The sequence below is a fragment of the Scophthalmus maximus genome, chromosome 3 (genome assembly GCF_022379125.1).
Source record: "Scophthalmus maximus strain ysfricsl-2021 chromosome 3, ASM2237912v1, whole genome shotgun sequence".
NCBI classification, from domain to species: Eukaryota; Metazoa; Chordata; class Actinopteri; order Pleuronectiformes; family Scophthalmidae; genus Scophthalmus; species Scophthalmus maximus.
In genome coordinates this window covers 4,288,567-4,300,192 of record NC_061517.1, presented here as the reverse complement: position 1 = coordinate 4,300,192, position 11,626 = coordinate 4,288,567, and the positions used below count along the sequence as shown (strand labels likewise).

The following is an 11,626-nucleotide window of genomic DNA, read 5'->3' as shown; positions in this document are numbered from 1 at the left end:
ATATATATGATATATGATAGATAGAAAGAAAGATGGATAGATGGAAAGATAGTTAGATCGATAGATAGAAAGAAATATACATAGATGATAGATAGAAAGATAGTTAGATCTATAAATAGATAGAAAGATACATATATAGATAGATAGAAAAATAGATAGATAAATAGAAAGACAGATAGATAGATGGAAAGATAGATAGATCTATAGATAGACAGATAGAGAGATAGATAGATGATAGATAGATGAAAGATAGATAGATCTATAGATCTATAGATCTATAGATAGATAGATGGATAGAAAGATAGATAGATGGATAGATGGATAGATGGATAGATCTATAGATAGATAGATGGACAGAAAGATAGATAGATGGATAGATAGATAAAAACAATTTGTTCGGGGTCTTGCTCAAGGACACATCGGCAGGGAGAGTGGAAGGTTCTGCCGGTTAGTGGACGATCCGCTCTATCTCGTGGGCCACGACCACCAAAACGACATGTGTTTCATATTTTATGTTGTGGCCCGTCGGTCGAACAAAACAGGTAATCGGATCACATGGCTCTGAGCTTCTGGAGACGGTCGCACCCCCCCGCTGCTTCACAGCGCGTCAGAGACAAACAGATCAGGTCAGTCGAGCGGCGATGACACCGGTCGATAGCTGCCTGCAGCCTGATGTGGTGTTCTTATGCAACTGTGACACGTCGCCTCTTTGACCTGGTCCCTATTGCTCGAGACCTCACGATATTACAGAGACAATAATAACAGTAATAAAAAATATTGGCAAATGTACTGTTGAGGATAAATGAACAAATAAACAAATAAATGACAAATTCGTTCGTCCATCGGTTCGGCCGCTTGCACATGCGTATTGTCATGTTTTCTCCCAGAATATTCTAAAGATGGCGGCCAATCGGGGGCAACATTCCATGTATTTTCTATGATTTTTAACTCGTATTAATGCTGCGTTTAACTTCAGTCATGTCAGGGTTCGTTGTCGTTGCCCTTTAAAAAACACAAATCATTACTAAATCTTTATAAGGTCAACGTAGGCCCCTGTCGTCTTACGCTTCACCGCCACATTTTCATATCTGCCACCGTCAGAGGAAACGCAAATACGAAGTTACTGCACGTTGCGATGTCTCGCCGTGTTGTGGCCCTGCGGCGCGGCCGCGACCGTAGAGCTCTGTCAAAGGGACAATGGATCTCACGAATATCCCTGGTTCAATAAATGGTCAAGAAAAGGAGTCAACAAAGTTATTGTGATTCATCCTGAGGGAAACATGGACGTCTGCACCAAACTTCTATCCACGCGTACCTGACGTCCATCTGAAATTTGTCGAGACGCCACCGACCTCGACTTTCACAGCAATCAAACCAACAGTCGTTCAGTCTGAACCGAACCGACGACAACGCAGGGACCCACAGAACAGAACTCCGAGCAGGAGAAGGAGCAGAGTGAGAACTGCTGCAGCAGCTCCAGCTCAGCTCTTCTGCGGTGCTGGCGGCGCTAAAGTGGCTTTTAGTGCATAAAAATTCTGCTCCTGCCCGATTACACTGTGTGTCTGACATTTAGCTCACAGCCGGAAAGTAGATATCCGTGGGCCGGCCACTGAATACTAATGCCGCGATAATGCCAAGGTCCCAGCGTAATGCTTTAATAATACAACTGAGGTTACGCGGCATACTGTGGCGATGACAGGATGGATTTTTGTTCCCCTATTTTTTTTCATTTTTTTTTTCCTGGAATGATGAAGAATCATTTGAAAGCACAAAGGAGGATCTGTGCTCAGTCTGCCTCGAGTCGACCTCCTCTGGGGGCAGACGTGGCTCCCTGCTGGCCTGAGTGGAGCTGAGGAATTTCAATTGTCAATAGTCGGACGAGAAGAAAAAACAAACCTGTGCTTGAAGGTTCTATTTTCTACTTTCTGGAAAAAGAAGGGGGGGGGGGGGGGGGAATAAAAGTTCTATAGCTTGTTAAAAACGAAATAAAAAAGTCATTTTCTGCCACAGAAATTAAAATAAATAAGTATCTCGTATAAAGGATCGGGTGCTGATGAATTGCCGTGTGATTCTTGACATGTAGAAATCATTCGGCATTGCATTTTTAATGTGTGCAGTTCCCCGGTGTTGTTTCAAGGCGCACACCCCCCCCTCCTGGCAGAAAGCTCCAGTATTTGTACACGGCGACTGTGACTTTATCAAAGTAATTCCATCTTCTCGGTTTCCGACGTTCGTCCTTAATGAGACGTCAGCTGCAAACCAAGAGCGGGTTGACGTGGAAACAGCCCGACGGAGGCGTGTGCACCTCTCCTCGCCTGACCTCACTCTCTAAACTCTAAAGCGTGAGCAGCTGCAGCGTTCCCTCGTTTGCCTCGTCTCGTCCAACACCACAGTCCCGTCACGAGCCATTAAAAGATCAATCGGTTCCGCAGTCAATTTTTCAACTTAAGGACAAATTACGCCCAAGATCCATCTCGTGAGCCGTCTTCAGTTGGTGTTTTTCTAGTTGTTTTGTTACCTTACAAAAACAGAAGTGTCTACTAGCTTTCAAAATGTTTTTTTTTCAGCAGTTCCACCAAATGTCTGAGATGGTTTCAGTTGCGATACTGTTCGCGGCCGTGGGGGCGTCAAATGCTCCAATATTTCTCACAAAAATAAAAGAATCCTATTAAAAAGTTAGTATGTATCAGAACTTTCTTGCTATCTCCAATTAATCCTCAGATGACCGCTCAGATTTATCTTGTGAACCAAAGTACTTCTTCCACCCACTCATCTGTGTAGCTGTTAGAAGCTCCAGAACTTGCAATACGTTTTTCCTTCTTAAATCCACTCTTGCCACTGCTGATGGAGATCTGGCGTGATGCCTCTCTTATTTGTATTCGGTATTTTTTGCGGGTTCTGGTTCTGTTCACAGTCTCTGAGAAATAAATGTAATAAACCCCATGATGCTTTCCTTCAGGTGTGGAAATGAAGTGGTGTTGATGAGCAAATAAACTAAAGACACAAACACACAGTTAACGGAACTCTTGACAGTTTCCGTCATCGTCATCCGACTCCTCTTCCTTTCAACTTATCTGTTACAGGAGGACTAATGTCCCTCAAAGACACATTCAAAAGTTTACCAACAAAACGATTCCAACTGTAAAAGCAATTTGCTTTGTAATTGATGCATTTTTATATCACGGCATGGCTAACATAATTAATATGCCATGTTACTTTAAATTGTGTTCAGAAGCTCTGAGTGATGGAAACGCATATAAATGATTCTTTTCTTTTTTTTAAACCTTTTGGAAAAAGCTCTTAGCTTCTATGATTAATCTTGATCGGGGTCCAGAGCAAAGATTTGTTTGATCAATATTTGGGCGAGTAGGGAAAAAAACAACCTCTCCTTGTATCTCAGGATGAAAGAAATTTAATTGTCTTTATCAAGATGAAGGGAGGTATTCCGTCGTCGCTGTCAAGATGAATTACAGTTTGATTTTTAACATTTGCCAGCAGAACAAAAACCAAACAAACAAACAACAAAAAAAGTGCAGCTTTTAATCTTCTCCCGTCTGAGGCGACGTCCCTCTGGGCGACATGTTTTCAGTGTTAATCGTGTCCGTGTCTGCTCATACCTGACAACATTAGCTGTTGTAGAGGGGCACCACTCTGTCGATAGTCGCCCTGCAGATGGGGCATTTCTTTGGCGGCGGCAGGGCGGCGTAGCACTGGGTGCAGGCGCACACGTGGCCACACTCCAGAAAGACGCAGGAGCGCTCCTGGCTCAGGCAGACGGTGCAGCTGGTGGGCGACACGCTGCTCTCCTCGATGTTCAGTTCGCGCATGCGCTTCTTCTGTTGCTCCTTGAACTCCTCCAGCATGCTCCTCTCCTTCTGGCTCCGCCTGTGATGCACGTACTTCCTCCACAGGACGAAGAGGAGCACCGAGCAGGCGGTGGCGCCCGACACGAGGGCCAGGACCCTCCACAGTCGGACGCTGTTCCTCTGCTTCCTCAGCAGGGAGTCGTAGTCCAGCCGGGTGAGGAAGTAACGGAAGCCCTGCTTGGGCGGCTGGAGCTTGATCAGGTTGTTGTCCAGCACCAGCTCTCCCACGCCCGTGACGCTGTCGCCCAGCCGCAGCATCTCCTCGGTCTCGTGGATGCCTTTGGGTCGCTCCCCGCTGATGAAGTGGCCGATGACGTTGGTCAGGGACTGGACCGTGGGGTGGAAGTTCTCGTAGGTGGTCTCCAGGTCCAACTCGGCGGCATCCAGAGGACGCACAACCCGGACGGCGGCGGCGATGCCCTCATCATGAGACCCGAGGGCGAATGGCACCGTGTTGGTGCGCTGGTGGATGATTTTCTCCGTGCTGTTCCTGCGTGTTGACAAATATCCCCAGTTACTAACGTCATGTTTTGATGTTGCCACAAATTATTATTTTCACTATCAATTAATCTGTCGATTAGTTTCTTGACAGCAGAGAAATAAAAAGGATTATTGGAGGAGCGCATAGTTTTAAAAGGAAAAAGAGTGATTTTTTTTTCTTCCCCAGCATGTGAAATAAGTTATTTCCTCTCGGGAGCTGGGAGGGGTGTGAGTCTGTGCAGGAGTGAGGACGCCAGGAGCTCAATGCTCAGAAGGTGAAATGTGCAGATATGTTGCTGAGCAGCCAATTAAAATCTATTTAAATCTATTCATCTGACAGATGCTCTGGTTTGAAGAGATGAACAAAGCAAGGTACAATCTGAGCCCCAGAAGAAGTGGAAGTCTAAAAGAAAACGACTTCTGCTTGTTCTGTTACCTCATGCAGAGTAACGTGAAGTAACATACGCTCCTAGTTAACGACAATTTCATTTTTTCTTTAACAAACAGTCTGTGTCGATTTCTTCCCAGCGCTGTATTTAAGTGCCTCAATTCAACCGTCCTCACAGAGAAGAACCTTCTCCATCAAAACGAGAATTAACAATTTCTTAAGCGTTCAGACATGAGGGAAACTTTTAGCAGGAAGGCCAATATGTTTTCTTTTTAGCAGCCAAATATTTCTCTACTAACTTTTGATAGTTGTTATTTATAAATGTTGATGACAGTTGCAAAATGCTGTCGAAAGTTCCCTTTTTTATTTCTATTTCAGATAGACTCTGTTCAAGCATCAGTATTTCAGCTATCCTTTTTTTAAAAATGTGCATACTTTTTGAGGAATAAATATCACATCTAATAAATTAAATGCACAATTTTCAAACTTAGTTTACTTATAATATACCTATTTATTTAGACAGACTATTTTAAGTATCGTCTGTTTATGTTTGGCTGCCTTGTGCGTTTAATTTTCTAAACGACATTAATCGAAACCTCTCACCGACTTACCAGAGGTGAGTGGTGCGGTTCCACACCATCTTTTCCTCCTTCAGCGTCAGTCTCTCGATGACGCCTTTGCAGTTCTCAACAAACTGACTGCTCAGAGTTTCCTTCACGTTTCTCACGACACCTGCAGTGTGACAAATACAGACAGACAGATGTGTACAACACACTGTTATGATCATACGTGTTGAATTTTAGTCATCGTGAACAAATTTAATAAGTAAAAGCCACAAAACAGTCACTTTATTTGGCTCACCTTCTATGACGGCATACGGGACACATCTTCCAGGGGTTTCGGACAGGATGCTTTTCAGATCCTGGTCGATGGAAACTTTCTTGGCTTCCTGATCGAAAAAACAAACTTTGAAGATTAAGAAAGTGAACACAACAGGGCAACGAATTCAACACACTTGCGACAAAGAGCACACCTTTAGTCTGGCAACAGTCGTGGCTCTGCTCTTGTAGATGGTGTAGAAGAGGGCGGTCAGGGCCGAGCTGGTGGCTAAAACCACCACCTGGGCAGTTGAGGGTTTCCCACTGGATGAGTCCATCAGCAGGGCTGTCAGGGCAGAGGTAGATTTACTACATTTATTTTGCAGATTGGAGATTAAGTCAGGTTAACTTCGAGGTAAGAGATCAAAGCCAGTCACCAGTCCAGCTACTGACCAAGCAGATGGGATATGAGGTCAATGTGAGGTCAAGCCAGTTAACAAAGACAAACCCTGGGCATGTTACACTCGCTTCATAGTACAGATGAGGACGTGTGGCTTGATTCATAGTGTTCACATCTAATCATTCCATAAACACAATTTATATTCTATCTGTATTTAGATGAATCTGTATGCCTTTCAAAATAATATCATCCAAATGAAGGGGTCCAACACAACCAGGTAAAATTAACAGGTGCAAAAAGTAAGAAAACAAATAATATATGCATAAATGTTGCCAAATTGTGACATTAGGTCACATGAATAAAACTGACTTGAATAAAACAGTTCACTGACATTGATCCACCTCTGCTCGGGTGTAAACCCGGAAGTAGGACTTTTGCTTGTAGCAGTGTTTTTCATATTGTTGTATTATTAGTTCAGCTTTGATACATTGTCCGATTAGTTCATCCACTGGTGCAAAACACGTTTCCATGCACGAGGCTGTAAACGGACGAGTTATTAAACTTTAGAGAGAGAACACCAGTTAACTGATAAACACTGAACACATGACACAGAGCTAACGTGGGTATTATTTTGCTAGGTGTGGCTGCTTTGACCAACTTTGCACGTTGGCAACGTTTGATTACAAGTGACACGACGCGCGAGATAACTCGATATTCGCCTCGTAGCCTCTAAAAACACGAGTAGCAAGTTTCATGTCTTAACTTTTCACTTCCGGTCAGTTAGGCGACTGAGCTAACAGGCTACTTAGCTCCATTAGCATAGTTTGCTAGCTCCGCCGCGGCTAACCGCGATAGCATGTTGTCGAAGCAGCCGTTTTAAAAGACACTGCCGCTGCCACTGTGTTATAACGCACACGATCGTGTACAGACACAAGGTTTGTTCAGAAAAGGTTTGACAAACCTGTGTGTGTGTGTGTGTGTGTGTGTGTGTGTGTGTGTGTTGTGTCCCCGTCTACAGCCGCGGTTCACCTCAGCACAAACGTAAACAAGTGTCAAAACCACGGAGGTGTAATTCCCCTCCCCGCCGGAGGATGTCGCTGTAGAATCAGTAATGATACTCCAGAGTAAGAGGTTTTCAAGTTATGAAAAACTACAAAAGCTGTTAATACTTTTATATTTATCACGATGTGCTGCATTCTCTTTACGTTTAAGAGTGATTTGGCCTGTGTTGAGATCCTCTACTTTTGAGTAAAGTAATGATAAAAATGATGATGATAATATTTATAATAATAATATAATAAACTTTATTTATATTGCACCTTTCCAAGCACAACATCACAAGCTGATTTAGGAGGTAAAAAATAAAGACCTGAAGCAAAACAATCAAAGGCAGTGTGAAGATCACACAGAAATTAAGGCAGGTCGAGGGAAAATGTTACAGAAGAGAACAAGAGTAAAAAAAAAATAAAAAAAATTCAAATCGTAAGATCAGACCAAAACAAAATTAAAAAAAATGAATGAATGTAAAAAGAAAGTTAAAATGAATGAATTTGAACCAATTCAGAGACCCCGCGTCCTGAGAAAGCAGATTTATAACAGTATAAGAAGCCCGACCAGAAAATGGCCATCACCATTGGTCCCGAGTGTCGAATGGCGAGCATGGCTTCCCTGAGGCAAAGTAATCCATTACTACTAAAATCCAGCTTAAATAAAAGAACAGAAGTATTATTAAAGTTTCAAAAGTAAAAGTATTCAAGATGCATAAAACTACCCCTTGTGACTGATATATTATATATGAGGCTAAAATACTGATTTATTAAGGCACAAGTAGAATTTTGCCGTTTCAGTTGACAACCTATAACTTCCTCAACAATATACTGCCGGGTAGCGTAGTCTGGTTTTCATTAATTGACACTCTAACCTCCAAAGTACTGCAAGATAAATCTGTGGGTTCATGAAGATGTGAATGGGGTAGGAAAGAAGGGGAAAAAAACCCCCACAAAGTTTTGCCACACGGTTTGGACATAGCTTCTTAATGTTGAATTATTTAATGGTTTTACAGGTTTGAAAGGAAACCACTTTTTTAATATGTGTATACTATATTAAAAACAACATTCTGTGACAGTTGGTATGTACAATATGCATGGTACCCGTATTGGAACTGGGATGCTGTACATTACTTTAGTGGTATAATATATGTTTCCAGTGTTGTGGCAGGAAAAACTCAGGTGAAACTCCTAATAACTGTTCTACTGTTCAGCAGTGGATATAAAGTCAGTGCTATAGTCAACAAAAACAAAAACAATTCACACTTCAGCATCCACAGGCCAGAGAGAGAGGTCAGGACGACTCTCTGGCTGAATACAAATGATGCTTCGCATTATTGGGAACCTCCGACGTCGACCATGTCTTTGAGTCCACTTAAATTTCCACCAGTGTAATACACATGTACATAGTAACTTTAAATGTAGATAAGAACAAAAAGGGTTAAAACTAAGGGTTAGGGTTAGATATATAAATACACACACACACACACATTGTTTATATATATATATATATATATTGCTTATTTGAACATCCTCATTGCATCATATGTGTGTGGTGTATTTGAGTTAGGTGCAGGAAAATATTTGCTTCTTGAGTGTTTTTGATGAATGTATTGATTTTAACAGACAAACAAGGGACATCTAGGATGTTGGATATAGTGATGGCTGTACTGCGTGTCGCCCAAAATATCCCAAATAATCTCTGTTCCTTTGCTCTAGGTTTTGTCCAGCTGTCAAAACGGCCCCTCTGCAGTCCATCGAATCACACGCAGTGCACAGTGCTGTGAGTGGATAACTGGAAGGTGAACTGTGGAGCAAATAACCATGCAGCCGGTTCCGGTCAATGATACAAGCCTTTTAAAATGAAGAGAGTGTCTCTAGTCCACTGATATTTTGCAGGTGCCCCAGAAATCTAGAATGATACTGTTGGCTGAACTTGAAAAACATTATATAAACACTATTTTGTTCATGCCAGGGAAGAATAGAGGCAAAATGCTCTGAGTGATCGGCCATTTTATTACCAATGTTTCAGTCCGGCACCACCCTCTTAGTAGATTTTCAAACTATATGTTGTTTTTAGCCTGCATGCAGACATTTAGCACATCTCGAGCTCATGTCATAAAATGTGATATAAATGCTATTAAACTCCTATAGTCAAATACTTGTACAGGCCTTATTGTCCGTGCTGGTTTTTACATCATTCTTTGAACAGTGCAACTGGGAAAAAGTAATTCAGTTCCATAAAAAGTCTTCAATTGGAATATTCAATTGCGTAACTCTTGCTCTGCATTCAGGCACGTGCATAACGGAATGTAAACTTAAGGTTTTTGAAGTAGATTTGCATTAAAATATCAGATTTTGACAAAAAGGTACAACCAGGATTGTAAGGTTTTGCTCCGATATGGCCTCTTGATCTGCCCTTTAAGAACTTCAGGAGTTTAATGAGCTGCCAGACAAAAACTCCTCCACCGGCTATATCAGTCTGACAAACTCAACCTGACGTGTGAATGATAAGCCTGCGAAAATTCACAGCTCTCTTCTGCCGGGAGAAGGTGCTGCCTCGTTTCCGAGCCCGGCGAAAGAACACAGATGTCCTTGGGGCTTCAATTCAGTATTAGTCACTTTGTTTTATGGTCCGAGTACACCTTGCAGACCCACCGCCCACGTCATCCTCCCACCTTACTTGCTTTTTTCCCCTTTGTGCCCGTCACATAATAACTTCTTCTCGAATGCCAGCCCGGCACAGGCTCAGGTGAATTACAGAGAGGCGGAGGAGGAGACGGCAGATGGAGGAAACAGCTTGATGAGAGCGCGGGAGGTGAGGAGAACATCGCGTGTGTCCTCCGGATGGTGGTGGTGCAGTGCTGAAAGGACGACAGCTGGAATTTACTCTGTTTGGATAGTCTTGGCACCTCGTCTGCCTGTCGACATTTAGACAAACTCCCCTCCCCGAGTCTGTCCAATTACACACCCAAACAGAGAGCAGACGCGTACAGCTCTTGTGATATTGTGTTGGGTTTACTTCACAGATGCTGAATTTGAGAAAAAAACATGACAGGATGCCCAAATAACTGAGTGCAAACATTTTAATGGAATTATTATTATTACAATACAGCTAACTTTGCTACCTTGATTAACATTTAAAATGTCACATGTCTTAATGTTTCTGCAGCCTCTTTCCCGATTATAGCATTCTGACTTGACAGATTCCATTGTCAGCATACGAATATCATATATAAAAGAAAAACTGAGGCTCATCTGCTTCTAATAGACGTGAAAATCAAACAACTTCAAAAGTTGAGGCCCTCACGTAAAAACCCATTTGGAATAATTGGAAATTTTTTCTTGTTGTTCTCTAACTCAGTTTTCAGCTCTATTCAGGCAAACAATCTCATGCTCCCACTGAAACGTACATTATGTGCAAAAGTTTCTTGAGATATTGAGATCAGTTGGCATTTTTGTGCCCCTGCGGTACATTTAACAGGAGCTCTGGAGCTTGTTAGGTGCAGACTTTATTGTGGAGCCTCTCACATTTGGTCCATCGTGAGCAACACAAAGCACATAATCACTTGCATGAAACACTAATGATTCTAATCAGCAATCTGCAATTTACACAGTGTGAATAAGTGAGGACGGAAAATTATCTATTTCTATGAAAGTGTAGATGTCAGCAGCGGATTTGAGCAAAAATTCAAAACGTGCTTTTAAACAGCGAAGACGCCTATTATAGAGCTTTTTTAATTATGCTTTCTAATTATTAAAATCTGATTACGGCTGTGGCCCAGGAGGTAGAGTCGTTCGTCGTACGATCCCAGCTTCCGCCAGCCCGCATGCCGATGTGTCCTTGGGCAAGACACTTATCCCTAAATTGCCTCTGATGGCTCTGCTGGAAAATGATCTATTTCTGTAAAAGTATATTTTTTAAAAAGTGGTAAATAGCAGCGCTGTACGAATGTGTGTGGATGGGTGGATGTGACTTTCCTGTAGATCACTAATTTACCTTTACACTTCCTTTTTTTACATACGGATTGAATAAAGGGTTACTTTGTGAGTCTTATAGGTGTTGATGGATGGATTTTTTATTTAATACCTTTGGTCAGAGCCAAGCCGGCTGTTCCTCCCCTAATTCTGAGCTAAGATAACCAACTGTTGGCTGTAGCTCCGTATTCAATGGGCAGACATCCACAGTCGTGTGGATCCTTCCATCTTAGTCTTGGCAAGAAAGCAAGTAAACATACAAAATGTTTAACTTCTTCTCCCTTTAAGTGCTTCGAAACCTGGACGATAAAAGACTGAAGCTATGGCTAATTCACATTAACATACACTAATTGACTCTCACTGCTAATTTCATTAGGGCTAATTGGCTTTTTCTTTCTTTTTTTTTTGACCTTACACGCAAACTAATAAATCCCTGCACGTCGTGCAGCATTTCCAGTTCAGGAGCCGATGAGAGCCAATGAAATGCTTCGTTGTGCATTCAGCCAAGCTTATGATAATCTACAGCACGGGAACGAGATGGTATTGATTTCCATCCCTTGAGGCTGATACTTGTCAACAAAGAAATTACTTTCTTTGACAAAAAAGTTCCCTTATCATTTTCGTGAGCCTTGCCTCTTTTTGTTTGATTG

General features: G+C 42.2%; 1 protein-coding gene across 10 annotated transcripts in view; it reads right to left on the bottom strand.

The window, feature by feature from the left end:
• Window positions 1-3,396: 3,396 nt before the first annotated feature.
• Window positions 3,397-11,626, bottom strand: part of mul1b (mitochondrial E3 ubiquitin protein ligase 1b) — a 40,326-nt gene continuing 32,096 nt past the window's right edge. For 2 of the 10 annotated variants that reach the window (XM_035645627.2, XM_035645622.2), the window contains exons 2-5: window positions 5,768-5,898; window positions 5,596-5,683; window positions 5,346-5,466; window positions 3,397-4,356 (exon numbers count right to left, since the gene is read on the bottom strand). In XM_035645627.2, coding sequence (XP_035501520.1) covers window positions 3,627-4,356; window positions 5,346-5,466; window positions 5,596-5,683; window positions 5,768-5,890 — 1,062 coding nt within the window. In that variant the 5' untranslated portion in view covers window positions 5,891-5,898 and the 3' untranslated portion in view covers window positions 3,397-3,626. Of the gene's footprint in view, window positions 4,357-5,345; window positions 5,467-5,595; window positions 5,684-5,767; window positions 5,903-6,343; window positions 6,691-6,913; window positions 7,030-11,626 lie in introns of those variants that run through there. The other 8 variants (XM_047331168.1, XM_035645623.2, XM_047331165.1 and 5 more) reach the window with 8 other exon arrangements.